This window comes from Adiantum capillus-veneris, chromosome 16 (genome assembly GCF_014529385.1).
Source record: "Adiantum capillus-veneris isolate H3 chromosome 16, ASM1452938v2, whole genome shotgun sequence".
NCBI lineage: Eukaryota > Viridiplantae > Streptophyta > Polypodiopsida > Polypodiales > Pteridaceae > Adiantum > Adiantum capillus-veneris.
The window spans coordinates 25331348-25357918 of NC_140946.1; the positions used below are offsets into that span (position 1 = coordinate 25331348).

The 26571-nt window shown below is 43.4% G+C and overlaps 1 protein-coding gene across 1 annotated transcript; it reads left to right on the plus strand.

Moving 5' to 3' along the window:
* PTM (PHD type transcription factor with transmembrane domain protein (PTM)) lies at positions 1-26489 on the plus strand. The gene is made up of 10 exons (XM_086484723.1): positions 1-1608; positions 1729-2421; positions 2707-4099; positions 4190-4484; positions 4591-4715; positions 4803-5281; positions 23872-23900; positions 23992-24528; positions 24646-25773; positions 25886-26489. Exons 1-10 carry the CDS (start codon positions 557-559, stop codon positions 25945-25947), a joined length of 5793 nt encoding a protein of 1930 aa, XP_086340849.1. The 5' UTR covers positions 1-556; the 3' UTR covers positions 25948-26489.
* The last annotated feature ends 82 nt before the right edge of the window (positions 26490-26571 follow it).

The window sequence follows — 26571 nt, forward strand, 5'->3', positions numbered from 1 at the left end:
AATTTCTTTATGACCACAAAGGAAAGCAACAACACCGCGACTTCCCCTCCTGCCCCCCCCCCTCGCTTCCCCGCTCCTTTCCCTTCGCGTTCGTCTGCGAACCCTAGCCTCCCCTCCGCCCTCGCCCATCTGCTCCACTCCTGGTGGTCTCCCCTCTTCTGGCCCCGCCCCTCTGCGATCGCCCTTCCTGCTATTGCTGTTAGACACTCGCGGAAATCTCGCCCTTCCCAGACAACCCCATTGACCGCGTCCTTCCTTTGCAGAGCCTTTTTGTTGGGCAAAGTTGAATGCCCTGACCGGCTTCTTCGTCATTGCTAAAGCTTTAACGCAGTAAGCAGCAGACCCACCGCCTCTCCCTAAATTTTGTCAAGCAAGGGGAACGAGGGGAGGGTGGTGCTTCCAAGAGCCGATTGGCAGATCATCGTCTGGGCACAGGTTACTCTGGACTTCTGTCTTCTTTACAGATTTTGCAATCTCAAACAAATCTAGACTTTCTCCCTCTCCAGCGCTTCACACCATCGGAGCATCTTATTTAACTGGCAGCTGCAGCTGTGTTATGGGAAGGAAGAAGAAGCAGGAGGATGACGCTGACAAGGAAACTTATGTTGGCAGGCGTGTTGAGAAGAACTTCGAAGGGTTTGGAAAGTATACTGGATCTGTTGTTGCTTACAATGCTGCACGTGGCTTTTACAAGGTTGTCTATGATGACGGTGATAGAGAAGAACTAGAACGTCATGAACTTGAACCTATACTTGTGCATGCTGAAGATGTGGCTCTCCCATCTGGAAAGAGAGGAAGAACTTCAAAAAAGGAGGAGGCTCAAGTGGAGGAGCCAGATTCTAAACGGCAGAGGAGAGAGCCATCTAGTGAACAGAACACACCAAGCACTAGAAGAAAGGATGGTGGAGATTTCACTCGCAGCACCAGGCAGCGGCCCTCTGTCCAGAAAAGTAGAAATTGTGATCAAAATGACAAGGATGATGGTGACGCTGAAGGGGATGCTCTCTGCACAGAAGAAGACAGGGAGAATGGTGCTGCTGGATGGCTGGACACTAAAGGGGAACTTCCTACTGTTGGGACCTCTAAGAGGAAAAGACCAAAGCAGGATCAGGATTGTGCTTCAACTCTTCCACCAGTGAAATCCACACGTACAAGTGCCAGAGTTAGGAGTGTCAGAAGTCAAAACCTTCTCCAAGCTTTTGAAGATGCCTCAGAGGGGGACGATTCATGTAATTATGAGGACGAAAGTGATGTAGATGAAAATGATGAGCTGTCATCATCCGACGTTGACTCTTTTTCTCCGGTTCTTGCAAATTTACCTGAAGAGCCAAACCTTCCCCCACTAGTACCTTTACCACCTTCCTCCAAGAGTTTCCCGTTGTCAGAGGATTTAGTGGCTGAAGCCTTCGCTGTTTACAGCTTTTTGAGATCTTTTAGTCATGCCCTCTTTCTAAGTCCTTTTACCTTTGACGATTTTGTGAGCGCATTGGTAGCTGAGAGAGCTAATCATTTATTTGATTCCATACATTTTATTCTATTACAATCCTTGAGAAGACATCTTCAACGGCTTCGAAAAGAGGACTGTGTGAAGGCTCAAGAATGTTTAAGGTACTTTGTGTTGATTTGTTTTTGTTTGTATCATCTTATTTAACGTGTGGTTACTTGATCTCACACTAAAAGATTGATAAATCTGTGAGTTAACGTTTGTGTGCTAATGTCCTGGTTCAGGCAGCTAGACTGGAACTTATTGGATAATGTTACTTGGCCTTCTTTCCTGATTGTTTTCTTGGCAACTCAAGGCTTTGGCAAGTGTTATGGTCAGCGTGTAGGATCCTTGAGATTGCTTGATGCCGAATATTACAAAACATCAGGAAAGTTGAAGCTTGCAGTATTGAGCTTTCTTTGTGATCATGCTTTGGATACAGAGGAGATAAGGGCAGTGATGGATGCTCGGGAATTGGAATGTGAAAACCAACCTGGACAGAAGGATATCAGGTATTTCAATAATAATACTACTGATGCTCAAGAGGGCCAGCTAGCTCCTGTCACAGAAGAACACAAGATGAAGGTTTATGATGGGGCATTACAGGAAACAAGCACTTCGTCGACAGACATTTTGAATGTGACATCCAAGTCTGTTCAGGAAGAATCTTTTCCTGATGGGAATAGTGATGAATGTGTCCTATGTGGTATGAATGGAAATCTGATCTGCTGTGATGGCTGCCCGGCTGCTTACCATAGCAGGTGTGTTGGAATCGCAAGGGCATCGTTGCCTCCTGGTGAATGGTTCTGTCCCGAGTGCATTGTGGAGAAATTTGGGGGAGAACAATCGAGGCGAATGAGGGGCCTAAAAGGATGTCAATCCTTGGGTGTAGATCCATACGGACGGACATTCATGGTCACCTGTGGATATCTTCTCGTGTAAGCATTTAGTTGCTGCGTTTTTAATATTTTGTGTCGAGCATTTTACATGGATGCGGTGCTTGAAGCAAGTTCCTGTGATGCATGTGCTCTCTCTTTCGGTTCACCATCATAAAAATTTGAGGCTATCATATTTCTTACAAAGGTGATTTGTTGGCTATGATTAGGCCAGTGTATGCCATATCTCTCAAATTTAACTGTACAAAAAATGCACAAACACATTTAGGAGCACTATTTCAGTAACCTTTACCACATTTTGTGCTCTGAATATCTTGTCTTATGCAGGTTAAGCCCATCTTACTCTGCACAATTTAATTACAGTTATTACAAGAAGCATGATATTTTACAAGTGATTCAAACACTGGAAGAGCAGGCTCCATACTGTGCAGATGTTGCTTTGGCTATTCGTCAATACTGGCACATCCCTGTGGAGCAGTTGGCACTGTCAAATAATCCACAAGAGATTTGTGAAGCTACGGGGGTTATTTTGTCTCAGGTGCAGTCAAGCAGTGAGCAGCTTATTCAGCAGATTGAGCAAGCTGTATCGCAGGAGTCTGACAAGACGGTCAGTAATGACCATAAGGTTACAAGTCTAGATGTGCCCCTTCCTGAAAAGACCATTTCTGGTGCCAATGAAACTGCTTTGCCAATGAAGTCCAATGTCCCTTTAGAAGTGACTCCAGATGATACAAATGGACTAGAAGCATTTGAATTACCTTTAGTAGTGGAGGCTTCTGCTGGCAGATTGACTGGAATGGATGACGTTTTAGAGGATGAAACTGCTGTAAAGACGGAGCCTGATTTGCATACAACTTCATCTGCAAGGAATCTACGTGACTCAACACTGGAAACATGTCAATCTGAAACCTTAGATCCATGCTTGGATAGACCATCCAGGCTACCCTTGAAGGCTGTGCTTATTAAGGCTTTAAATGGAACAGTTGTGTCTACTTGTGGGGAGGTGCCTCCATTTACTCCACTACCTGTCCATACCCAGCGTATCAGTATCCAAAACCTTGAACAAGATCCTTATCTTGCGCAAAGGATTGTGGATAGAGATTCAAAAGGAAGATTTTTAACATCATCATCTCGAGAACATTTATCATCCGATACTTTTCAAAAGCTTGTGCCCCAAGAACATTTTCATACTAATCTGTTTGTAAGGATAAGTTCATATATGAACCATTATGTCTTTGGGGATGCAGCAGCTACAGCAGCTGCTAACCTGGCTCTAATGACAGGTGATGAGGCTGATCGCCCAGAGAAGGGCACAAGAAAGCTCAGGAAGACGGGAACAACAATTGCAGAGCAAGTTAATGCCTTTTGCAAGGCCCCTGCTCGGTTTTGCTGGCCAAGTTTAAGGAAAAAGCTTATGGAGGCCCCCAAGGACCGTTGTGGCTGGTGCTTTTCATGTACCTCATGCATGAAAAGAGGATGCTTGCTGAATCAGGCTGCATCACAGCTTGCTGCTGGTGCTGCCCGTGTTAGTGGGGGCATTCGACCTGGGAAATATGGTTGTGGCCATCTTCCTGCCGTTGTCGGATATATTCTCTACATGGAAGAGGTTTTGCAAAGCTTCTTAATGGGCCCCTGGGAAAATGTGAATTTCAGAAAGCAGTGGCGCAAAAAGCTTGAGCAGACATCGTCCTTTTGTGATGTAAAGGCTTCTCTGCTTGATGTAAGAATACTAACTGTCCATTTTTTTAAATTCAATTTCCCTGCCCCTGTAGTCCTCATATCACTATAAACTGGCTTGTTTGGGTGGCAGCTGGAGGCAAATCTACGCTCTGTGGTTCTTGTAGAGGATTGGTCAATATGTCTGGAGGATGCTCCCTCCATGGTACTAGGACGGTCTGTCACTTCTTGCGAAGACGATTCGCTTTCCAAGAAAGCATCTGGCAAAAGAAGCTCTCGAAGGTCTGGTGCTTCTAGACGAGGCCTGCCCAAAAGTGGCAAGACAACTTTGGGGAATGTGCAATGGATTCGTCGCGGGAAGCTTGCACACAGAGTAGCAGGTTGGGCTACCTTGTGCACCAAAGTGGCCAGAAAAGCTGCAAGACAAGGTAAAGTTGCTGCTTTTCTTTGAGTTTTATGCTACTCAAGGTGTAGATTATACTTATCTCTCACTATCCCGGATTTTGCTTGTTGTATTCCTTGCTTGTGTTTTAGGTGGGATCAAGAGTATCACAGGAATTACTTATGTTGACAGTGAGGAAGTACCAAGGCGTAGTAAACAAACTGCCTGGCGTGCAAGAGTCCAAGCAGCATGTACCGTTGCGGAGCTTGCTGTTCAGGTTAACATCCGTAAGCCAGTCTTATTGATTTTTATTCTGTACTGTATGTTGCTTAGTCAGCTTTTGAGATGGGTAAGTGAGTTGCAGGTTCGCTGTCTGGATTCTCTGCTTCGATGGGACAACCTGCTTTCAAAGTCAGAGGTGCATGCAACTTCGAAGGTTTGCGAGGAGGATGGCAACCAAGATGGTACAACTTTTGGTGTACATACCAAATCTGTCCGAGATAATTTGGTCATGTATTTGGTAGATTCCACACTTGTTCCAAGGCAAAGTCTACGCCAGAGTGCTTCTCTACCAGGTCTGCCTCAAAGATGCAATGGCCAGGTGTGGGTAGAAGAGCGCCAGGTGCCCCTTCATGTTCTAAAAGAGTTCGAGGAGAAGGAGCGCATGGCTAGGCAAAGTCAAGCGCCGAAGTTGATACTACTACAGAAATATCTTTCGGAGGCGAGAAGGGCACCGAAGAAGGACATTTTCAATTTTCTTTGGGCGAGAGCCGGGTTCTCGACACCAACCAAGCTTGTCATGTCAGTAATGTGTAAATTTTGTGGTTCAAAGGTGTTGGCCAGGTATTTTGTTCTCCTTTATGTAGTCCCCGCTGCTAAAACTTTCAGTGAACCGTATCCTTTGAAAGGCATATAGGGTGAGGAGTTGTGGCCCTCAATATTGCTAGTGTGAAGGCTGTTGTGTTTTAACTGCCACAATTGCCTCTGCAAGCTCTTTATTCCCCTTCATGTAGGTTAGAGGAACAATTAACAAGTACAAGTAGGGTTGTGGCTCTATACCTTACATGCCTACTCTTGCATATGCACAACATAGTTGTGCTTTATTTGCATCTTGCATATGCACAACATAGTTGTGCTCACCTTGATTTGAGTATATCATACATTAGCTTTACACGAAAGTTTTAGGTGAACATCTTTAAGGTGTAGGACGTAGACATGCACTCGTAAGATCGAGCATCCTATACCACCCAGCCTCATCTCCTCGAGGTGACCTCGTGCATGCCTAGTCTCACGGGGCGACCATTGGCACTATGTAAGTGGAGGTCGTTGTGTACAAATGGGCCTTGGTCTCCTTTTAGAAGTGATCAGCCACACTGGTCAGATTCACACTATGTTCACTTGGACACTCGACACCCATCGTGTTGATGTCATAGACTAGGTTCCCTTTCCTATGATGGGACATAACAAACATAATCTTCTCCATTGCTGTTCGAGTCTTTTTTGATTTTTTTGCAAGGTAAGAGCCATTTTTTCATCTCTTTGGAGGGAATTGGTAAGATCTTTTGCTTGCAGTAGGCAAGAAAGTGCTAGCTAGCTTACAAGATGGGTCCTTAGTAGCTTTGAGGAAAGCAATTGGCTATGAAAAAGCGAGTTGCTTTTTGGTTGCGTTTTGGAAAAGCAGATGCTTTATTATAAAGGAGTATGTGTTGGCATTGCATAAGTGCATGAGATTGCAGTTGGGATGCTTGGACGGTGTGTGTGAAAGCATAAGGATAACATATGAGTTTTTATTGAGTTTTGTAGGTTGGGACTATGCTTAAGTGTGTTTGGTCGCCTAACTTATAAGTGGCAGCCACTTTCATAAAAAGCAAGCCAAAGATTGGCCCTCCTTTTTCCCATATACTGGCAATAAAATCAACCCCCTCTCTTTTTTTTAGCAAGAAAAAGAAGGCTCTCTCTCTTTATCTGTAGGCACCTTCTCTCTGCCCTATTTTTGCAGAAAAAGCATAGGGGCATGGTTGACCAGGGTATGTTTGATCGGGTATACTATGGAACCATGCAAAGGCTGTTAGAAAGAAACACTGGGTTGATTTTTCAACGAGGCACATTTCGGCATTTTTTCTTGGCACAAATGAATAGTGCAGAAAAAGCATAGGGGCATGGTTGAGCAGGGTATGTTTAATCGGGTATTCTTTGGAACCATGCAAAGGCTGTTAGAAAGAAACACTAAATTGATTTTTCATTGAGGCACCTTTCGACATTTTTTCTTGGCACAAACTAATAGTGGATGGATGTGTTGATTGTACCAGCTCGCTTGGCACAAACCATCACTAGATTGATGTCACATTTTGACCCCTCAAAGAGTCATTGCAATTTACATGCGATGTTTGCATAGAGAAAAATCAAATGAAGATACCTCATAATTTGACACCTCTTGCTAGCTGTCCTTGGACTTAGCGTTCTGAGTGGTCTTGGACCTTGAGTTCTTGTGCAAAACAATGGATTTGGCTTTTTGTTGGGACTTATACTCAAATGTGTATGCTTGGAATTGCTATGTGGGCTAGCTTTCCGAAGAGTCTACTACCTTCATGCACTTTGCGGAGAAACATTCTTTAGTCGTAGGCTCATGAACCACGATTGTCCATATCCATGTTGCATTGCATAGGATATTTATATTTTGCATGGGAAATGGGAAATGGGAACTTATATTTTTCAAAATTTAAGTGAAGAAAACTTTGTCCACGTTTAAAATCAGAGGCTTTTGACCAAAATGGGAATTTTGAACTGTAGCACATCTCAAGTGACTTATTTATTAGAGAATTTGCAAGTTCAAGGTTTTAGGAAATTTTTGGGGGCTGTAGTCTCAAATTCTAGTGCAATTTTGTCACTTTGAATTTCTATATTTATATCTACCTTGGGGAAGCCTATTTTCGTCATCCTACAGTAGTTTTCTTCATCTTTTGGCTGTTTTTCATAAACCCAATACATTAGCTTGCTAGATTTTCTGTTTATTTGTGTGTCTCTCAATTTCATCCTCCATCTTTAGATGTGTTTGATTTTAGTTCAAACGCTCTAGACCAAAGAGCGTAAGTGCGTTTTGGCGAAAGAGCAGTCCCTTTGAGGACTTAAATTACCCTTCCGCGTACTAAACTCTTCTTGGTGGATTGCCCTCCATCTTTGATCTAGATGTTGGAGAAGCTCACTCTTCAAACTATGCCTGTAAGTGTAGACTTTCGTTATTGCGAAGATTTGCATTGGAGTTCAAGATTTTAGCTTTCTAAGAGTTTTCTATGCAAAGACTTTGTTCAATCCATATTCTATGTGCTTGTATAGATTGTGGCTTCCTTGCTTGGGAGAATTGTGAGCAATTGGAAGAGAACGTGGACATTTGAAGGAGTAGAGAAAAGGGACACAACTTGGAGGATCTCTATTGACATTCACTTGTATGCTATGTTGTTTTGACTTATGTGTGTGATTCTATGAACTAAAGTGAAGCTTTGAGGGAGGGGTTGGTCATAACGGCTCATGGAGTACCTTGCCTCATTTTAGCTTTGTCTTTGAAGTTATACCCATGAGTACCTTGTCTCATTTTAGCTTTGTCTTTGAAGTTATACAAGTGTTTGTCCTCTTAGTATCATGGGCATCACAACACTTTAGTGTCATACCATTGTAAGTGAGAAAAGCATTGCAAACAATTGAATGTCCATGGGGATCTCCAAACACTTAGTTTCTTCTCTCTACTTCTTCAAGTCTCTACATTCTCTTTTATTTGTTTGCAATTGTCTCTCAAGTAAGAAAACCACAATCTATTCAAGCACTTAGGGCAAGAGAATGCTACAAAAGAAAGTTTGAACAAAGTCTTTGTGATGGTAAACCTTGGATAGTTAAACTGTTCAATTTTGATGCGATTCTTCGTGACTAAAGTCTTTAGTTGTAGTCATAGGTTGATGAGAGGTTCCATACGTAAGAAGGGTGGTTGAAATTGAGAGAAGCATAGAAAAAACTTATGTTGATAAAGAAAAGTGACATAGGATGGTGAAAATAGGCTTTTGTAAGGTAGATATATGGCTATGGAAAGCTTCAAAGTGAAAGTGTTACAAAACGTGAGATCTTTTTGATAGGTTTTAGGGGTAGCTTCACAAACTGTTGACGTGTCTAGTCATTGAAGAGCAGAGCCAACCTTCAGATCACGGCCGAGGGGCCATAAACCTAAGAAGAACAAGCAACGGCACAAGAAGTCCTACCAACTTATTCGACCTTGTTTGATAGGGCCCAAGTGACATAAAGGGATTAAAATAAAGCAGGACCCACATACACACACACACACACAAACTTGCGTAGTTGATGACGTGGCAGCAGTACGGACGCTCTGAAAATTGCGCTGACATGTTGATGTGGCAACTTGTATAGATTTTCGCAATTCCGATGCTACCGTGGAATTGTACGGATTTTCGTAACTTACGTTGGTAGCTTTTGGACCAGATGCTTTTGAGTTTAAAGACTGTTCATGTAAACTGCTTTTGGGCCTAGGGCCTTTAAAATAGGGCCTTTAAATATGAGGCCATGGACTCATTCTCGGGCATACTTCTTGGAGAAGATTCAGAGTCTGGAGTATTGGCTTTTACTGTGTTGATGTAATATAAAGAAATACCGAAAGGGGCGCCAAGGTTTTGGGCCAACACTCTTTGGGGTGGAATTCCGCCACCCCGTGTCGCGTGTGCTCTCTCTCTCTCTCTTTCAGTTTTAGCTGTTATTGAAGTGCTAAAAGTTTGTTCAGTCTGTTCTTTTTCGTTGGTAGCTGGTGTCCATCTTGTGACAGTGGTACTAGAGCATGAGGCGTGTGCTTTTTTGAAAGTATACCGATCCTACAGAAGAGCAGATAGAGAAAACCAGAGACTACTTGAAGTTTATTTGAAGTATCTTCGGGTCTGGATCGGGACTTATTAAGCACTCTCATCCTTACTTCATCGCGCATCGAGTGCGCTCCCATCTTCATCATTGTCTTTCAGGGCATAAGCCATAAAGAACCCAAGACATGGCGTTCATGGATTCAACAGAATATTTGCAGTTTCTTCTCGACGAGCTTCAAGGCATTCTTTCGCGACATCCTCAGCAGAATCTTCCGATGTTGCAAAGTTTTCAACAATTTATGAACTACATGTTACCCCCTCCGATGCCCTAGGTGGTACCTCCTCCTTCGGCACCAGAAAGTACGAGAGCTTCCAACCGTCAACCTTCTCAGGCATCTGTTCTGATCCGGGGAGTCTTCAGGAATATGGTGGAGCCATCTGACCCTGATCCAGTGCAACCGCCTTTGCCACCGTCATTGTCCCCACCTCCACCACCACTAGCGCCACCAGGCTACAATGGTTGGAGTCCATATGGATACCCTTATTATCCATACCCAAGATATGCGCCTAACCAACCCAAAGATTTCAAGGATGGTCGCATGACAGTCAAATTTTTCACTTTTTCCGGGGTGAAAGATCGGAAGAAAGCATTGCAGTTCCTACAACAATTTGACAACATCTATGCTTTGGGGAACTATAGAGAAGAATCTAAGATTTCTCGAGCAACAAGATTTCTTAAAGATAATGCTATGTAATGGTGGAGTTCAATCGCGACACAACCGTATGCTCCAAGGACTTGGCAAGCTTTCAAGATAGTTTTGGCATGCAGTTACATGACTTCAATGTTTGAAGTCCGGTTTTTGGCAGAGTGGGGCGCCTTCCATAACCCTGAAAATTTCTATCTTTACATCAATGCATTTGTGCTCTTTGATTGAGGCTATAGATCACCCAAATCGGAGTTCTGATGAGGAAGTTATGATCAAAAGAGTGAATTGCTGTCTATTAGGTCAAAAAACGGTTGCGTTTTTTTTTTTGAGAGAGAGAGAGAGGGAAAGAAAGAATAGCTCAGAAGAGCATCACACAAGGTGACAACGCTGAGGGTCTTGCTATCCATCATAGAAACCCAAATTCTATATATACCTGCAGGTATGAGAGAGAGTCATAGAGAGGGAAGTAGATCAAGAGTCGGGAAAGGGTAGACAAAGAGTGGTGTTGTGTCTGTGTGTATGCTAAATTGCAAATGGTATGTTATTGGGACTACTACATAAGCCAAAAAATGATAATTGCCCATAATTTTGTCGAGTTTGCACAGCGACGCACGGAGAAGATTTTATTATTAGCTAAATGTCATAGGCTATCACAAACGGGAGCGCATAACAATATAAAATACATTCGGATAAATAGGATTTATCACTTATTACTGAAGCCAGAGGATATAGAGAGAAATAATAGAGAGAGAGATAGAGAGTGAGAAGATCGACACAGTACTGGGGACCAGAAGATGGGCTGGCTCCCCCCCGTAATAGTATCTTTATTACTGAGGAGAAGTCTATACAAGCTCTTGAACCGAACGTATTACCACGTTCGTTCTAGAATAAGACTTGATGGTTCCTGGAAGCCTCAACTTCCGATTCCTAGGGCAAAACCCTATTCCAAGGAACTTCCGTTCCTTATTCCAATTCCTCGAGAATCAAGGTTCTCGCCTCTGGATCTCACCTTCCAGACTCAGGGCATGGCATCCCTGCAACTCTTTTCCAACTCTCTTTCCAGAGTCCTCTTCCCGCAGAACAACTCTGCTTTCCCGGACACGAAGTCCTTACTTTGGAATCCCAACTTCCGGATCACAACTTGAGAGACTACCTCTCTCCGATCCGTGGATCTACTTCCCAAACTCGGGTATGAAACCCCTGGGCTGATCTGGCTCTAGTTCCTCAGAGCGCTTTTCTCTTGCAGAGGCTCATGCCTTCCTCTGCTCCTACTCCCTCACGAAGAGGAAGTACACCTGCAATCAAATACTCAAAGATCAGAACATGAAAATCGTTACCTTCAAAGTCTCAACGCTCGAAACGCAACTCGATTCTCGAAAAGCAATTCCTCGGAAGAGATCTCTCCATAGGAAATCCTCTCTTCCAATCCTACACACAAAAGAGGTGTGTTCTCGGGTTCCTTCTCATAAATCAGCCCCGTCTACGACGTTTATGGGCTGAGAACAGAGAAAAATAGCAACTTGTCGCGATGGAAACACGCTTCGTAGGCACTTCTTCGCAAGGGAACTCGCGCACTGGGTCTTGGCGACATCTGGTACACATGGGGCAGCCATGGGCATCACCGGCAACGTCTTCTTTACGGTTGAAATCTGCAGCAACATCTCCCTTAATCACAGGGAACGCCCTTTTTCGGGCTTCCCGTCCCCACTTTTCCGTCCCCACTTGCCGTCCTGTCCTCTTTTTTACACTAAAAATCGATTTGAGCCCCGTCCCCCGCTCCCCCGTCCCGGAATGCGTCCCTTGTGACTATGACATCTCCTCCTTGCAAAGATTGGTCCTCCCCTCTGAGTGAGGGCATGTGATGCTTTTATAGCTCCTAGCCATTGGCACGAATAGTTGCTCGCGTAGAGATCGCGTCCGTTTTTTTTTTTTTTTTAATAATTTTTTTTTCCCGTTCTCCCAGAAAAAGAGAGAGAAAACGCTGGCTGATCTGTTGCCTTATTTATCAGATGGTTGCCTACTTATTAAATGGATGGTCGGCGTATTTAAAAAAAATAGTCTGAACCTGCCCAAAAACTCAATAAAACCTTATAAGTTAAAAACAATGCTTTCACAGCACTTCCCAGGCGTCCCTGGATGCAATCACACGCACAATTGCAATGCAAACATCAACTTTCTCGCGGGAAAGTATCTGCTTTCCCGAAAAGCAATCCCGCTTTCTCAGAAAGCATCTGTTTTTCCTCAAAGTTTCCTCTGAACCCATCTTCATTCAAGTGCTTGCTTTTTCCTTGTGCACAATTCTAACACAGTTCGGAATTTCCTCTCGACTATGGATATTCCCTTTCCGATGCACCCGTCACCCACCTTGTGATGCATCAGGAATACCCATCACCTAGTCACTTCCTACCGAACTTACGGTACAATCTCCTTCACGATGCTCTATGTCACCCATCCTATGACGCATCAGAGATGTCCGTTCCCGGATGGTCGGATACTTCTTCCCGATGCTCCCTGTCACCCATCCGATGTGACGCATCAGAAGTACCCGTTCCTGGTGGCCTTACAGATATTCCCTTTCACAGTGCTCCCGTCATTACTCTGAATGACGCACTAGGAATATTCTGTACTCGGATGTCTCCAGTGAGAAAAACCCTCTCACTTAAAATTCCAATAATTCATTTAGAATTATTTTTCCTTGGTGTTCCAAGCGAGAAAACCCTCTCACTTATAAATCCAATAATTCATTTAGAATTATTTTTCTGTCAGATAAAGCCAATTTAGCAACATAGGCATGCCATAATGCCACTTTGTGCAGATAGAGAGTTAGATATGCGAATGAAATCACGGAGGAGAAGTAGAGCCAGGGTACAGAAAGGAAGAGAGTGAGATAGAGAGAGCGGGTGTGTGTGTTGGTGTCCCTGTGTGTAATATAAAAGAATTTTAATGTTATGGCACAATGACTTGGACTTATGTGCACAATGGCGTGCGGTTATCAATCTATCTTTCACTAAATTGTCCCCGCAAGCCATAATGCCACTTTCACACACACACACACAGAGAGAGAGAGAGAGAGAGAGAGAGAGAGAGAGAGAGAGAGAGAGAGAGAGAGAGAGAGAGAGAGAGAGAGAGAGATAAATAATTATCGTCCTCGGAGGTCAAATATGACCTATGGGACCAAAGCCACATGTGATGTAGTATGTGTATGGCTGATGATGAGTGACTCTCGATGCTCCAAAATTGTGGTGATGAGAGGCAATGGAGAGCCCACACTATGGCTGGGAGAGGAAAGTGTGTAGGTTTAAGTCATGGGCTGAAAATGTGAGAGAAGCAAGTTCAGATGTGACCAAAAGCTGAGCACTCTAGTAGGGTGTGATACTCAGATTCTCGAACTTGCAGTGAGCATAATGTGCACGATCGATTTGACTCTTCTCCATTGCCGCAACGCCCTGTCTCGCATCGAAGGGAGTGGGAGCTAAGCCGGATGATTGCGATAGTGCGTATCGTCGACAAGGGGATAGACTCAAGCATGTAAGTGTGAGTACGGTTTCCTCTTTCAGTGAAGAAGTAGTTGCGGGCAATATGGGTGGTGTAATGTATGAAGCGTGACCCACCGGATTTCTCCCAAGCCGTAATACATTGGCGTTGTAGAAAAGCTTCATTCACTTGGGAGTCAATTGAAGCATCATGTAGCAAGTGTAATGCATCCCATCTCCCAAACCACTTCTTTGTGTCTTGCATCCATCCCGTGCTTAAGATCTTGCTTTTATGCGTCTTTTGCTTGCTTCCCATGCAATTGTAGGAAGTCGATGTGAGGGATTTTGACACATCTTTATCAAGTACTCCACAACCCTTTCCATGACCATAACCTCGATTGGAAGAGATCCTGACTCAAGAAGTAGGAGTATATATGGTGTTTGTGTCTTAACTCGGAGAAAGTTTGTAAGAAAAGCTTTTGGACATTCTCAAACTCTTTCCAAGTAGACTTTAAGATACTCCCGCCCCACACTTCAACTCCATAAAGAAGAAATGGTGTCACCAATGCATCAAAAATACTTGATGAATACTTGATGATTCCCGCATTATACATGTTCTCAAATGCATAATATGCTCTCTTTTCCACTTCCAAATGACACATAGCACATTCATGCCACTTGTGATTGGACGGAACCTCAAGGCCAAGGTACTTAAATCTCTCAATAACTTCAAGTGTCTCATTGTTGTACACAATGCATGGCTTTTCCTTATGGTTGGTTTTCACAAGCATAACCTTTGTTTTGGATTCATTTACAATCAACCCATTATGCAAGCTAAAGTTCTCAAGGACAACTATAAGCTTTTGTGCATCTTCAAAAGTGTGTGCTAGAAGCACTACATCATCCGCATACAACAAAAACACGATTACCACATTGCAAATAGTGACCTCTTCAATACCTTCTTCTTGCATAAAGTCAAGTAACATTTGTTCCAATTGATCGATGCATAGATCAAAGAGAGTTGGTGACAATGGACATCCTTGTTTAACCCCAGTAGTGCTTACCAAAAAATTTGAAATTCCTCTTCCCATGTGCAATTGCCACATCACCTTCTCATAGATTCGAGAAGCCGCAAGCATAAACTCACTTGGAACTTGAAGTTCTTCCATCTTTCTCTATAAATTGTTACATGGAATCATAGCAAAGGCTTTTTTAAAGTCTAACAATACGCTTGCCTTTCAACCGACTTTCCTCCATGAGAACACAAAGAGTGACAAGATGATCAATGGTGCTATAGCATACAAAAACCCGCTTGTCCTTTTGCACGCTGTCAATCTCTTCATCCCAATCACTCAATTTCATCTCCATATTGCACCCAAACAACTTTTCCATAAGAGACCCAATCATTATAGTCCGGTAGTTGTTTACATTCTTTACATCCCCTGATTTATGCAAAGGCTTAACCCAATTAGTACTCCGATCATAAGGCATATCATGTTGAAGTGCAAGGTTGAACATATCACACATCCACTCATGCGCAAAATATCCCATCCATTTGATCATCTCCGGCTTGATACCTTGAAGATCTCCCGCTTTACGAGTGACCAACTTTTCAAGCCCACCGCATACATCCTCAATAGTAACAAAAGAGGGCATACATGGGAGTGAACCATAAAACGTCATTTTTTTAGCATTTGGCTACTCATATACTTTCCTACAATGTGTGTACATATCCACAAGACTCAAGTTACCAAAATTCTCAACCCTCAAGTTTCTCCAAAATCTTCCACATGCACGTGCCTTTTCTTGGACTTGAAAAAGTTGTTGCTTTACTTTTCATCTTCTTCTCTTCTTTTGAATCAATGCCTTGTATGTATGCAAATGACTTTGATAGTTGTCTTTGTCCATAGTTGCATCAAGCTTTATCAAGGACTTTCTAGCATCTTGACACTCTTTATCAAACCACCTTCTGCGTGATCTATCTTTATTGATACCATGGAGATGCTTTATGGCGAAGCATTCTTCGACACAAGAACAAATAACTTCTTGAAAGCTTCCCATTTAGTTTTCAATGGTGTGTCATATTGAAGTTTTGTCATCCATAACTTTTGCTCAACCATTTCAATGGACCTTGGTGCTCATTTGAAATCCATACATAGTGATAACTTCTCTTTCCTATGGTTGAGAATATCATGCTTAGTTGCTTCTCCACATGCAAGATCTATACATAAGGTCCGATGGTGTGATTACGGGGTCCATTGGCCAAACATAAAACTTTTTATGCGATACACGATGGCTTCGGAGAGTAGCATATAGTCATCCACACTATTCCCATTATGTTCTCTACATGTAAATCCATTGGTTCCACTCCACAAAGATACAATGATCATACCCGTGTTATTACACATGCGTAAAAGCAACTTTTCATAGTGATCTGGTTCGATCATACAAGTAAACTTCTTCCAACTCCCTTGAAATGTATGGCATATCAAATTGTTGAGTATCATGTTGCAATGTTTTTGTGCAAGTATTCATATCCCCAAATGCAATAACATCACCTTTGCCTTTGAAATAAGCAACGTCCTCTTCTAAATCAAAAAATGGCTGATCTCTATCCATGTAAGCGTAAAAGGGAGAATCATGATGAGGAATGTAGCAACCGACTACAAAAATGGGTGCTCTTTTTGTTGTCATAATTTTCAGCCATACATAACGTTTATACTTGTCATCTTTCACAATTCATACAAGGTCTTCCAATCCTTTCTTAACCATACATGCTACCCCTCCTTACGCTCTTAGTTGCTTGAAAATTATTTGACCACATTAATGAATGTACATTGTAATTCTTTCCAAGCAAGTCTCTACCATGCAAGAGCTTATGGACCATGCTGCGGTCGGCTACAAACTGATGAAGGGAAAGCTAGAGTTCACCACAGAAGAATCTCCCGCCACTAACCACAACTCTCGCCAACAAAGAACAAATTCTCGAGTCTCGTGAAAGCCAACCGCAAAGGCCTCGTTTGACACCTCAACAACGAGATACCTTACCCCAAAACTTGCGCGAAACCAATTCCCCTGCTAGAACTTACTTCCATTGGCATAAACCCTTTGATTCTTGCCCAAAATTAGTAAATTCAGCACGTTGTATTTACTGGTTTTTGCCCTGTTTTTAGCCCTAAACAATCCCCGAACTGTCCTTTGTCAGTGGGGCACTGTTCCCAATGGTTTTGGCGTCCGTATGGTTGAAAAACAACCAAATTACAGCGCATACGCAGTGCTGAAAACGCACCTGTACGGTGAGGTTATGACCCTCACCGGTGCCTGCTTTGGAGTAGCAGTTAGCTACCCCTGTTCCTGCTCAAGGAGGCTCTTGGCTCAACACAAAAGCATGAAACCACACACCTGTACATCAATCAAATGAAGCCCTCTTGTGGGGCATCACATAACTGCACGTAGGGGAGAGAGAGAGCAGTGTGTAGTGTGCAGGGTATCACTCGCAGCACCACACTGTACATAGTGGAAAGGAAGCACTCCATAGCTCTTAACTTGTGCCAGATTCTTAATGAAGCATCCCCCCAGCATAAATCGAGCGTCCCCTCTTCTGCCCTTGACCTGTAATGCATCTGTGAACAAATAGATGCAAAAGGGGAAGATTTCCATGGCTGCCAAAACCTGCGTATCACTGAAAACGCAGCAAAACAACCCTGTAAACACGCATCTGATGCCTTCCAATGCTGAAAATGAGCTCCTTTGGTTCTGAAGGAGTACGAGCGGAAGTGCGACGCGAGAGAGTGCAGAAGAAGAGCACGACGATATGGTGAACTCGCTCTACTGTAATGTGTAGAGCATAGTGAGTTCTTATTAGGTTTTTACAAAAGAAAATGTGTACATACCTGGCGGCCCGCCCACTTACCTGGGCGACCACATTGGGCTTTATACCCCAACAACCTCCCACTTAAAGTCCAATGTGGTACTTTAAGTGTGAGAGAAGCTACTATACAAGCTAATATACAAGAGATGTAGAGAAGTGATGTACTACCCTACACCTAACTGCTTGCGAAAATGCGCAAAGCTCTCTGAGGGAAGTCCTTTTGTAAGTAGATCAGCAGGATTTTCTGTGGTGTGAACTTTGACAAGCTGAAGTTGCTTATCCTCGAGCATTTCCCTGATGAAATGATACTTCACATCCACATGCTTTGTCTTTGAGTGATAAACTGGATTGCGAGCCAATTGTATAGCACTTTGACTATCACAATATAACATAGGCATCTCTTCTTTGATTCCCAAATCTGTTACTAGTCGATTAAGCCAAATTGATTCTTTGCATGCCTGATGCTGCAACATATTCAGCCTCTGTAGTAGACTGAGTAACACAATCTTGTAATTTAGAACGCCATGATATTGCTCCACCAGCCAATGTAAAGACATACCCTGACGTAGACCTTCGGTTGTCTAAGTCACCTGCATAATCTGAGTCTGTAAAACCCTTTACACTTAGCTCCTGACTCCCATAGCATATACGCATACTCTTTGTAGCTTTCAGGTATCTCAATATTCCTTTCACTGCCTCCCAATGTTTCTTGCCTTGGTGTGACATGTATCGACTTACTACTCTCACTGCAAATGCAATGTCTGGGCGAGTAGCAATCATTGCATACATCAAACTACCCACTGCAGACGCATATGGAATCTTATCCATTTCAGCCTGTTCTTTTTCAGACACAGGACAATCTTGTTTGCTAAGTTTCACATATGGTGGCAATGGAACACTCAGTGCCTTTCCCTTCTCCATATTGAAATGTTGCAAAACCTTGTCAATATACTCTGTTTGAGATAACCAAATCAACTTCTTTGATCTGTCTCTCTCAATGCGCATACCAAGTATATGACTTGCCTCACCCATGTCTTTCATGTCAAACGATTTTGCCATCTTTGACTTCAAAGCTGAAATTTCTTCCAAGTGCTTGCCAGCAATCAACAGGTCATAAAGTAAGAAGCTCCCCCTAGAGATAGGTTAGGCATAGGTCCACACAAATCACTATGAACAAGTGCCAACTGTGTATCTCTTCTACTGCTTCTATGCTTATGTGGCTGCTGTGTTTGCTTACCATACAGACAATGTTCACAGAATTCAAAATCATTAAATGAAAAGCCAGGCAAATAACCAGAACGAGACAAGATTTCCATTCCCTTCTTGGACATATGTCCTAACCGGCTATGCCACAAAGAAACGTCCGGCTGCTCAGTTACATTGATTACATTTTTAGAGACATTTGATACATAAATCATGTAAAGTCCTCCAGACTTTACTCCATGTGCTACTGTCATAGAACCCTTGGATATCTTCCACATGTTCTGTCCAAAAGTGGTGACGTAGCCAGCATCATCAAGTAAACCTGTGCTGATCAAGCTCTTTGTAATTGCGGCAACATGTCTCACATTCTTCAGCGTGAAAGAAGAGCCATTCTGAAACTTCAATTGAACATCTCCAACACCTAAGATCTCACATGTCTGCCCATTGCCTAGCCGAACATGATCTTTAGTGGTCACATAAGAGGTAAACCACTCCTTGTTTGGAGACACATGAAGTGATGCCCCTGAGTCTATAATCCAGTCACTCAGTGCATTTCCATCAGATTCTGTAAGAAGAGCTGAGTCCATTGTATTCTTCAAGAAGTAGATGTCTCGTGACACTAGACTGTCATCCTCTGCAACAGTGTTTGTCACATTTATTTCTTGAATCTTCACTGAGGACTTGTTCTTCTCACCATGGTCTTCAGCTTTCTCTTTGCCTTTTTCTGCTTTCCATTCTCTGCAGTCTCTTTTCATGTGACCCTTCTTGCCACAATGGTAGCATTCTATGTCACTTATGCCTTTAGCACTGCGGGACTTGCTACGAGACTGATTCCTCTTTCCACCTTTGTACTTTTCTTTGGTCCTTCCCCTGACAACTAAGGCTGTTCCTTTGCCTTTGTCCATTGTCTTTCTATTGGTTTCTTCAGTAAGCAGACTTCCTTCTACACCTGCTATGTTCAAACCATCTGGAGGTGCAGGATTACTCAAAGCTGTGCGAAAAGTGTCCCAACTTTCCGGCAATGTGATCAACAGGAACATAGCTCTAACAGGTTCATCAAACTTGACACCTTGAGCTGACAATTGACTATAGATTGTGTTGAATTCATTCAGATGATTGGACATAGGTGTCCCTTCTTTCATCTTCAAGTCAACAAGCTTCTTAAGCCAATATACCTGTGAAGCTGCACTCTGCTTCTCATAAAGATCACTCAGCTTTACCCATGCTTGATAAGCCGACATCTCGTCTACTACATTGAAGTAAACGCTTTCTGCCAAAGTCAGCATAATGGTAGAAAGTGCCAATTCATCCATTTCGCTCCATTCATCTTCGTCCATATCTTCTGGTTTTATCCCCTTGAGCTTTATAGGTTTTATCTGCTTCTTTTGTACCAACACGTGCCAAATCTGCTTCTTCCACAATGGGAAATTGGTTCCATCCAGCTTCTTGATATTGTAAAGAGAAGTGTCCTGTGATCCAGCCATAGCTACGCTTCACAGTAGTTTACTTTCCTGGGAAAAATTCGGCAGAGTTTCCCCTGTAAACTGACCTCTGAACCAATATCAACCTGTCAGATGAACCAAGAAAGCTTCAGATTCTGCAGAAATTTTGGCAGTCTCCTTTGTAAAATGGCTCTGGTGTACTAAAAACAGACCAAAAAACAGCTCAAAAAACCACTGTCTCTCTAACACTGTAAGCTGTGGGTAATCCTGTCTTGCATCTGTACTGTCTCTCACTGTCTTGTCACTGTCCTGTAAGCATAGACTGCGACAATGTCTCAACGGCAGTAAAGCAAAGATGCAATCCCAACTGTCTAACTCACAGTCAATACATCCTAGCTGCCTATCTAAGGGTGATCGAGGGATCGCTCCAAGACCTGTATCACCGAAAGGATCTCAACATTCGAGAATCCCCCACCTCAATAAAACCTTACTCGACCCTCAACAAAGGCTGCAGTAAATCTGACAATACATAGACTTCCCACAAAGTCATACATCCACAAATTTCCCACTGTAAGCTGGAACCGCTGCGGCGGTTGTTTGCTGCGTGACTCACAGCCAGCAAACCCTCAACAGACATACATCATCTCTGACAATACATCCCATGTGGAAGTACCTGCAATGTCAGGATGAAATCTGGAATATCAAGCAGCAAACACAAGCTACCTGATGAACTAGTGGATGTCGCCTACAGTCTGTGTGTAGATGCGCCCGTGTCGTATGTGACACACCTCCAAGAACTGTGAGCCGTCCTTCGATGTGTAGACAGCCACAAATCAACACTCTGGGAGTGTCGATATCCTCAGCACCTGCAATCGTAGGCCGAAAACCGCAAATTTGCAGAGTCGGATCTGCACCCGTCGAGACCACGTAGTCGAAAATGGCCTGCGCAGACCTTTGTCGAAGCCGAACGGTGGTCGAGATGACCTCAGAATGAAATTCTGAGAACACCGAGCCCTTCGGGCTCACCCACTGGATTTGGGGCCGTGTCTTCGCCTGTCGAATTTCACTCCAATCTGAGCTGGTGACTCTAGCCTCCTGCAGTGCTGCCCCGAGCCTCGATCTGAGCTCTGATACCAGTTGAAGGAGTACGAGCGAAAGTGCGACGCGAGAGAGAGTGCGAGAAGAAGAGCACGACGATATGGTGAACTCGCTCTACTGTAATGTGTAGAGCATAGTGAGTTCTTATTAGGTTTTTACAAAAGAATATGTGTACATACCTGGCGGCCCGCCCACTTACCTGGGTGACCACATTGGGCTTTATACCCCAACAGGTTCTAGGTTAAGTCATCGGAAGCTTTAAAATGGAGATAACTGGCTAAAAATCAGAGTTATCAGCCTCCAAAACTGCTCAAAAAAGTCAGTTACGTGTTCTGGTCTCCCAGACTTCATAAATTGGCCAAGAAGTGCCACTTGATACTCATACATGCAATTTTCCCACATTGGGCTTCCCGCTTAAAAATCTCTCAACTGGTGCATCGATTGACTTTGTAACAGAGTAATAAAATGTTCCCCTTGTCATTCTGAAGCTAATGACGCGAACAGATTTCATGGCCCAAAATAGCAGTTCTCTAAATTTTAGGAAATGCTTCTGTTGGACTCCCATTGGTCATCTCACCATCAATGCCCACTGGGACCACATCCAAAAATGCAATGTAGCCGAGCACTCGAGTACTTTCCTTTGGTGACCTCACCTTGACATTGTACCTTTATTGAGTTCACTTCCTAGTATCCACCAACTTGCTAAGTGCGATGGGGGGACCTACATGATCTTGAAATGAGCCTAGACATCCTTTTACTTTACGAGTTCTAGTGCCGACAAACTTCCTGTCTGCGGGTGAAACTACCGTTTACATTGGCCATACAATGTCCGACCATTTGCAACATCAAAAAGAGGGTCTAAAAAATTAAACAAAATTCAATGGAAAGAAACCAACAACTAAGGTTAGCAGTTGCCACGTCCTCGTGACACTGTCACAGTGGTATCAGAGTTACAAGCATGTGCTTTTCTGAAAGCATACCGGTCCTACCAAAGAGGAGACAGCAAAAACTGGCGGCTCCAAATTCTATTGAAGAATCTTTGTATCCCGACCCTTGACTTATTAGCCACTCCCACCCCTACTTTATCGCACATCAGACGCGCTCCCGTCTGCACCGCTCTGTCTTACAAGGCATAAGCCATAAGGAACCCAAGACATGGCGTTCATGGATTCAAGAGAATACTTGTAGTTTCTCCTCGACGAGCTTCGCGACATTCTTTCGTGGCATCCTCAACAGAATCTCCGGATGCTGCAAAGTTTTCAACAGTTTCTGAATTACATGTTACCCCCTTTGATGCATGAGGTGTTACCTTCTCCTCATGTAGCACCAGAAAGCACGAGAGCTTTCAACTAGCAACCTTTCTAGCCGTTGATTTCTCGCTCCAAGCTTGTGATAGATCATTTGGACGCAGATTCTCGGAGAGAGCTGGGAGCTGAGGGAGTTGTACCTATGTGAAGCAATAATAAACAAATACTAGAAGAGGCGCAAGTCTTGGGGGCTAGTGCATCTGGGGATGGAACTCCGCCGTTTCATGTCGACTCTCCTGTTCTCTCCCCATTCGGGTTCAGTTCAGTTGTTTGGAGTTTTTGTTCGTGTGTCCAAGCGTGTAACAATTGCGATCCCCTGCGAGTGTAGCACCGCATTCCACTCAGAAGTAATAGCATCTGGAAACTGTGGAAGGGATGAGGATGACCTTTATAGATGGCATAGATGCTTGGGTTTGCAGTTCACACAGGAAAGGTATTAACGTCTTCAAGAGGCCAAAATGACCTATGAGACTAAACTGTTACAAACTGGTGAATTTGATACCATGTTTGGATACAAAGATAAAATGAAACTAGAAGTACTACTAGCTGGAACTGTGAGAACGGGGTTTGGGGTCATGTTTATTACCCCGGGCATTCCTTGGATTTACGTTTTTGATCGTGAGAGGTGGCGATATGTACAAAGAGGACCCAGTTCTGCATTTTTCAGCTTTGCTTGGAGGAGTCTTATTTAACTGCGTAGCCTTTGGCAGCGGTGTCCTTGCTATGCAACTAAGAGGAGGTTGTATGGTGTGTTTTTTTCAGCTGGTACTTTCTTGGACTTTGGTTGTGGAGATTTCTTCTTGGGAGGCTTGTTTGCTTTGTTTTAGCAATAAATTCTGGGCAAAATCCTTTTGATATTCTATGCAAATTCTTTAGTCTTCTCTTGAGTCTTGCCCTTGAGTTTGTAAAGTCACTTATTTTCTGTTTCATAAAAATTAGTGCTTGGTTGTGTTTTTTAACTCTTTCATAAAGTTAACATTTTTGTAATCAAATGTATTTTCTTGGTTGCGTTTTTTAACATAAAACTCTCTTTTAAAGTTAACACTTTTGTTATCAGATGTATGGCTTGTAGTCTCACAACAAAGAGGGTTGAGATAGCTCTAGCCTCAGCCTCAGAGTGTAGGATGTTTGTGGGCTTTTCATCCTCCTGGCATGTGGATGGGCTCTTACACCATGTCATTGTAAGATGGCTGCCATAGGTGGAAGTGTCTCTTGATTTTTTTCTTTTGATGACCATTGTGGGAATGCCAATGTTGGGCATCCTTGTTTTTGCCAGTAGTAGGTATTTTTGATGGGTAGGGCCCTGAATGTTACCAAGGTTGTGTGCACGTCCACTGTGTATGGCATGTGTTTGGTTTGATTAAGTCAAAAAGTAAGTATAGCTTTTGCGGTTCAGTTTCATCTCTGGCGGTCTAGAAATATGCAGTCGAGAATTTACTGTGAGTTAATGGTTTTTTTTTTTTTTTGGGTTGTGTTTGGCAGCTTGGCAGTGCAGTGTCATTTATGCAAAGGTATGCTAGTAACAAACGCTGATGCATTAATTTTGAATGCTAAAAGTATCTGAAATAGAGATGCTAATTTCTGAAAAAATGCTACCTGCAGAACCTTTCCATAAGGAGTGTACTGTTGCGTCGCATGCATTTGGAACACTAGAAGTGAAACATAGCTGCTGTGGCTGTTTGAAGCAACTAGTTCAAAAGAAGTCCACCGTTCTAAGTAGTGTGAAGCAGGAACCAGCTGCGTGCTTACAAAAGCAAGGAAATGAGAACTCTCAACCAGCTATGAATCCTCCCAGTCATCAAAAGAGGTTTGTCCTCTCTCAGGCATCACCGCAGCCATTGGCCAAACTTCCGCTGAAGCTTCCTTTGAAGGCCAGTCCTTTGGGATCGCAAGCAAAGAAAGATTCGATACCAGAAGGTAGTCAGGAACCATCTATTGACCAGGTATCAAAGATTGTGGAAAAGAACTTATCTGAAGGGGTGTACTGGAGAAAAAATGGTACCAGCTCCAGGATGCGTTTTGAGAAAAACTTGCTGCTCCCCATTCAAGGAGAGCATTGCAAGGAAAATCCAAAATGCTATGTTTGCAAGCAGCACTTCAAAGGGGACTTGATCTACATCAAGTGTGAATACTGCCCTTGTATGACTTTTGGTCTCTTTCAATTGCTACCTATCGTTATTTTAAATGTCGCTTTCAAATTACCTGTCAGTTTTGTGAAAAGGAAGGTGTTAATGATGTGCAATTTGATTTGTGCAGTGTGGTATCATGGAGATGCAGTTGGAGTAAATATGAACACTTTGGATGAAGTCATGGGGTTCAAATGCAATAGATGTAGGAAAAAGGCTGTGCCAACTTGCCCTTATGGCACAAATACCCGGATGCACAAGCGTGTGGCACATGGTTCTTTGCCTCCCTGCAATGCTCCATTACCGGCAGTGTCAGGGAGAAGCAGCTTGATTCAAGAGCCTTGCATAACCAAGAGATCACCTTTACCATTTGTAAGAGTAGTTGAGAACCAAGCACAACGTCAACTGGCTTCACCTGGCCCGAAGTTCTCTCCCATACTTACCGCAGAGACTGACACTGTCAAACCGTTGATAAAAAGTCATCCGTTTATGAATGGCTATCCACAGAAAGGCCCAGAGAAGCTCCAGTTTACTGAAGGGTCGACTCTCTTGAAGCCTTCGCGAGATGGGCCCCAACTTGAAAGCCATTCACAGCCAAGCCGTGAGAGGTTCCAACAACTTATGGAAGAGTCAACTCCTTTGAAGCCTTTGACAGGGCCCACTAACAACGTCTCATGTAATCTGCCGAGCATTCAACCGAAAGTTGAAGAGGAAACTTTTGATCAGAGTTTGGATGTGCTCGAAGACATTGATAGTGCTGTGTCAGAGGAAGGTCAGAGATTGTCTGGTGGGGAGGAGACACTTGCGCAGGATGATATGATGGAAGACGCTTCTGTAAATGGGGAGAGTTCTGCTCAACCAACTCTTTCATTCATGGAGCTTCTCTCCTCTGAAGATAACAGGGTAGAGGAGCTTGCAGAAGTTGCAATGGACTTTGGTGTAGATGGGTTTGATGTTTTTGACTTAGATACAATATTAGGAAACTTCGAGAGCGTAGAGCCCTTGGCACAAGAAAATATAGGCCAAAGTCCAATTGAAAATAAAGGTGCAGCTCAATGTTTAGATGGGGCAGTAGGTACTATTGACGAATTATGTTCAGTTTGTGGTGATGTGTCCCAACCCTCAGATCTTCAATGTGTGGCATGTGGAGTTGCTGTCCATCAGAACTGTGTTAATGTGGGCCAGTCTGGCACGGGGACATGGCTCAGTTATGGGTGGGCATGTGACGCTTGCAAAGATGGAATTTTGCAAAGTCAAGGTTAGTTGCTTCATCATCTGTCAAGTGAATTTGCATGTTTGCAGGCATGTTGTGCGGGCAGAGGTGGTATAATACACTTTTGAGAAATAATACTGCTGATGCTATCATGCAGATGTCTTGGCTGATCGAATGCCGCTAGGACGACTCACGAATTTTACTTCAGTTGTGATGTAATTTTTTGATCACACATGGGCTATTGGTCATGTGCAGATCGGGCAATGCATGTGATTATCGCCTGGATGCGTTTAGGCCATCAGACTGGGGTGCAGATGCACGTGCTTATTGTTACTTCTGGATGCATTATGCCTGCTTGTTGGTAGCCCTACAGGACGACATATCTGGAGAAATATCACATGGCTGCTGCAAGTGCACACTGTGTTTTGGCTGTTTGGTTCTCCCCCTTGTACTATATTTTGGGATCCGCTTCACAGAACCACTGAATTGAGAACCCTTTTGCACCTCTCTCAGAATCAGTGTCCAACTACCTGAGCGTGATTGCAGTGACGGTAGCACTGGTGCACGGTTCAGTTTTGTCTCCTGCGACTTGCAAAGAAAGCAGGCAGTTCCTATTTTTGTACACTACATTTTTTTTCGAATTGGGGGTTGTTGGAGCAGCAACATCTTCAGTTCGAATTTAAGCACGTTCATTATAATTCTGCCTGTTCAGGGCGAAGGCTGTGTATGACCTGTTTTTATGAAGTTGCATGTCCACGTAATCTCTCTCTCTCTCTCTCTCTCACTCACTCTGGTGTGTCACACGCTCGCATGCATGCATGCGAATTGTCCCTTGGGTTACTA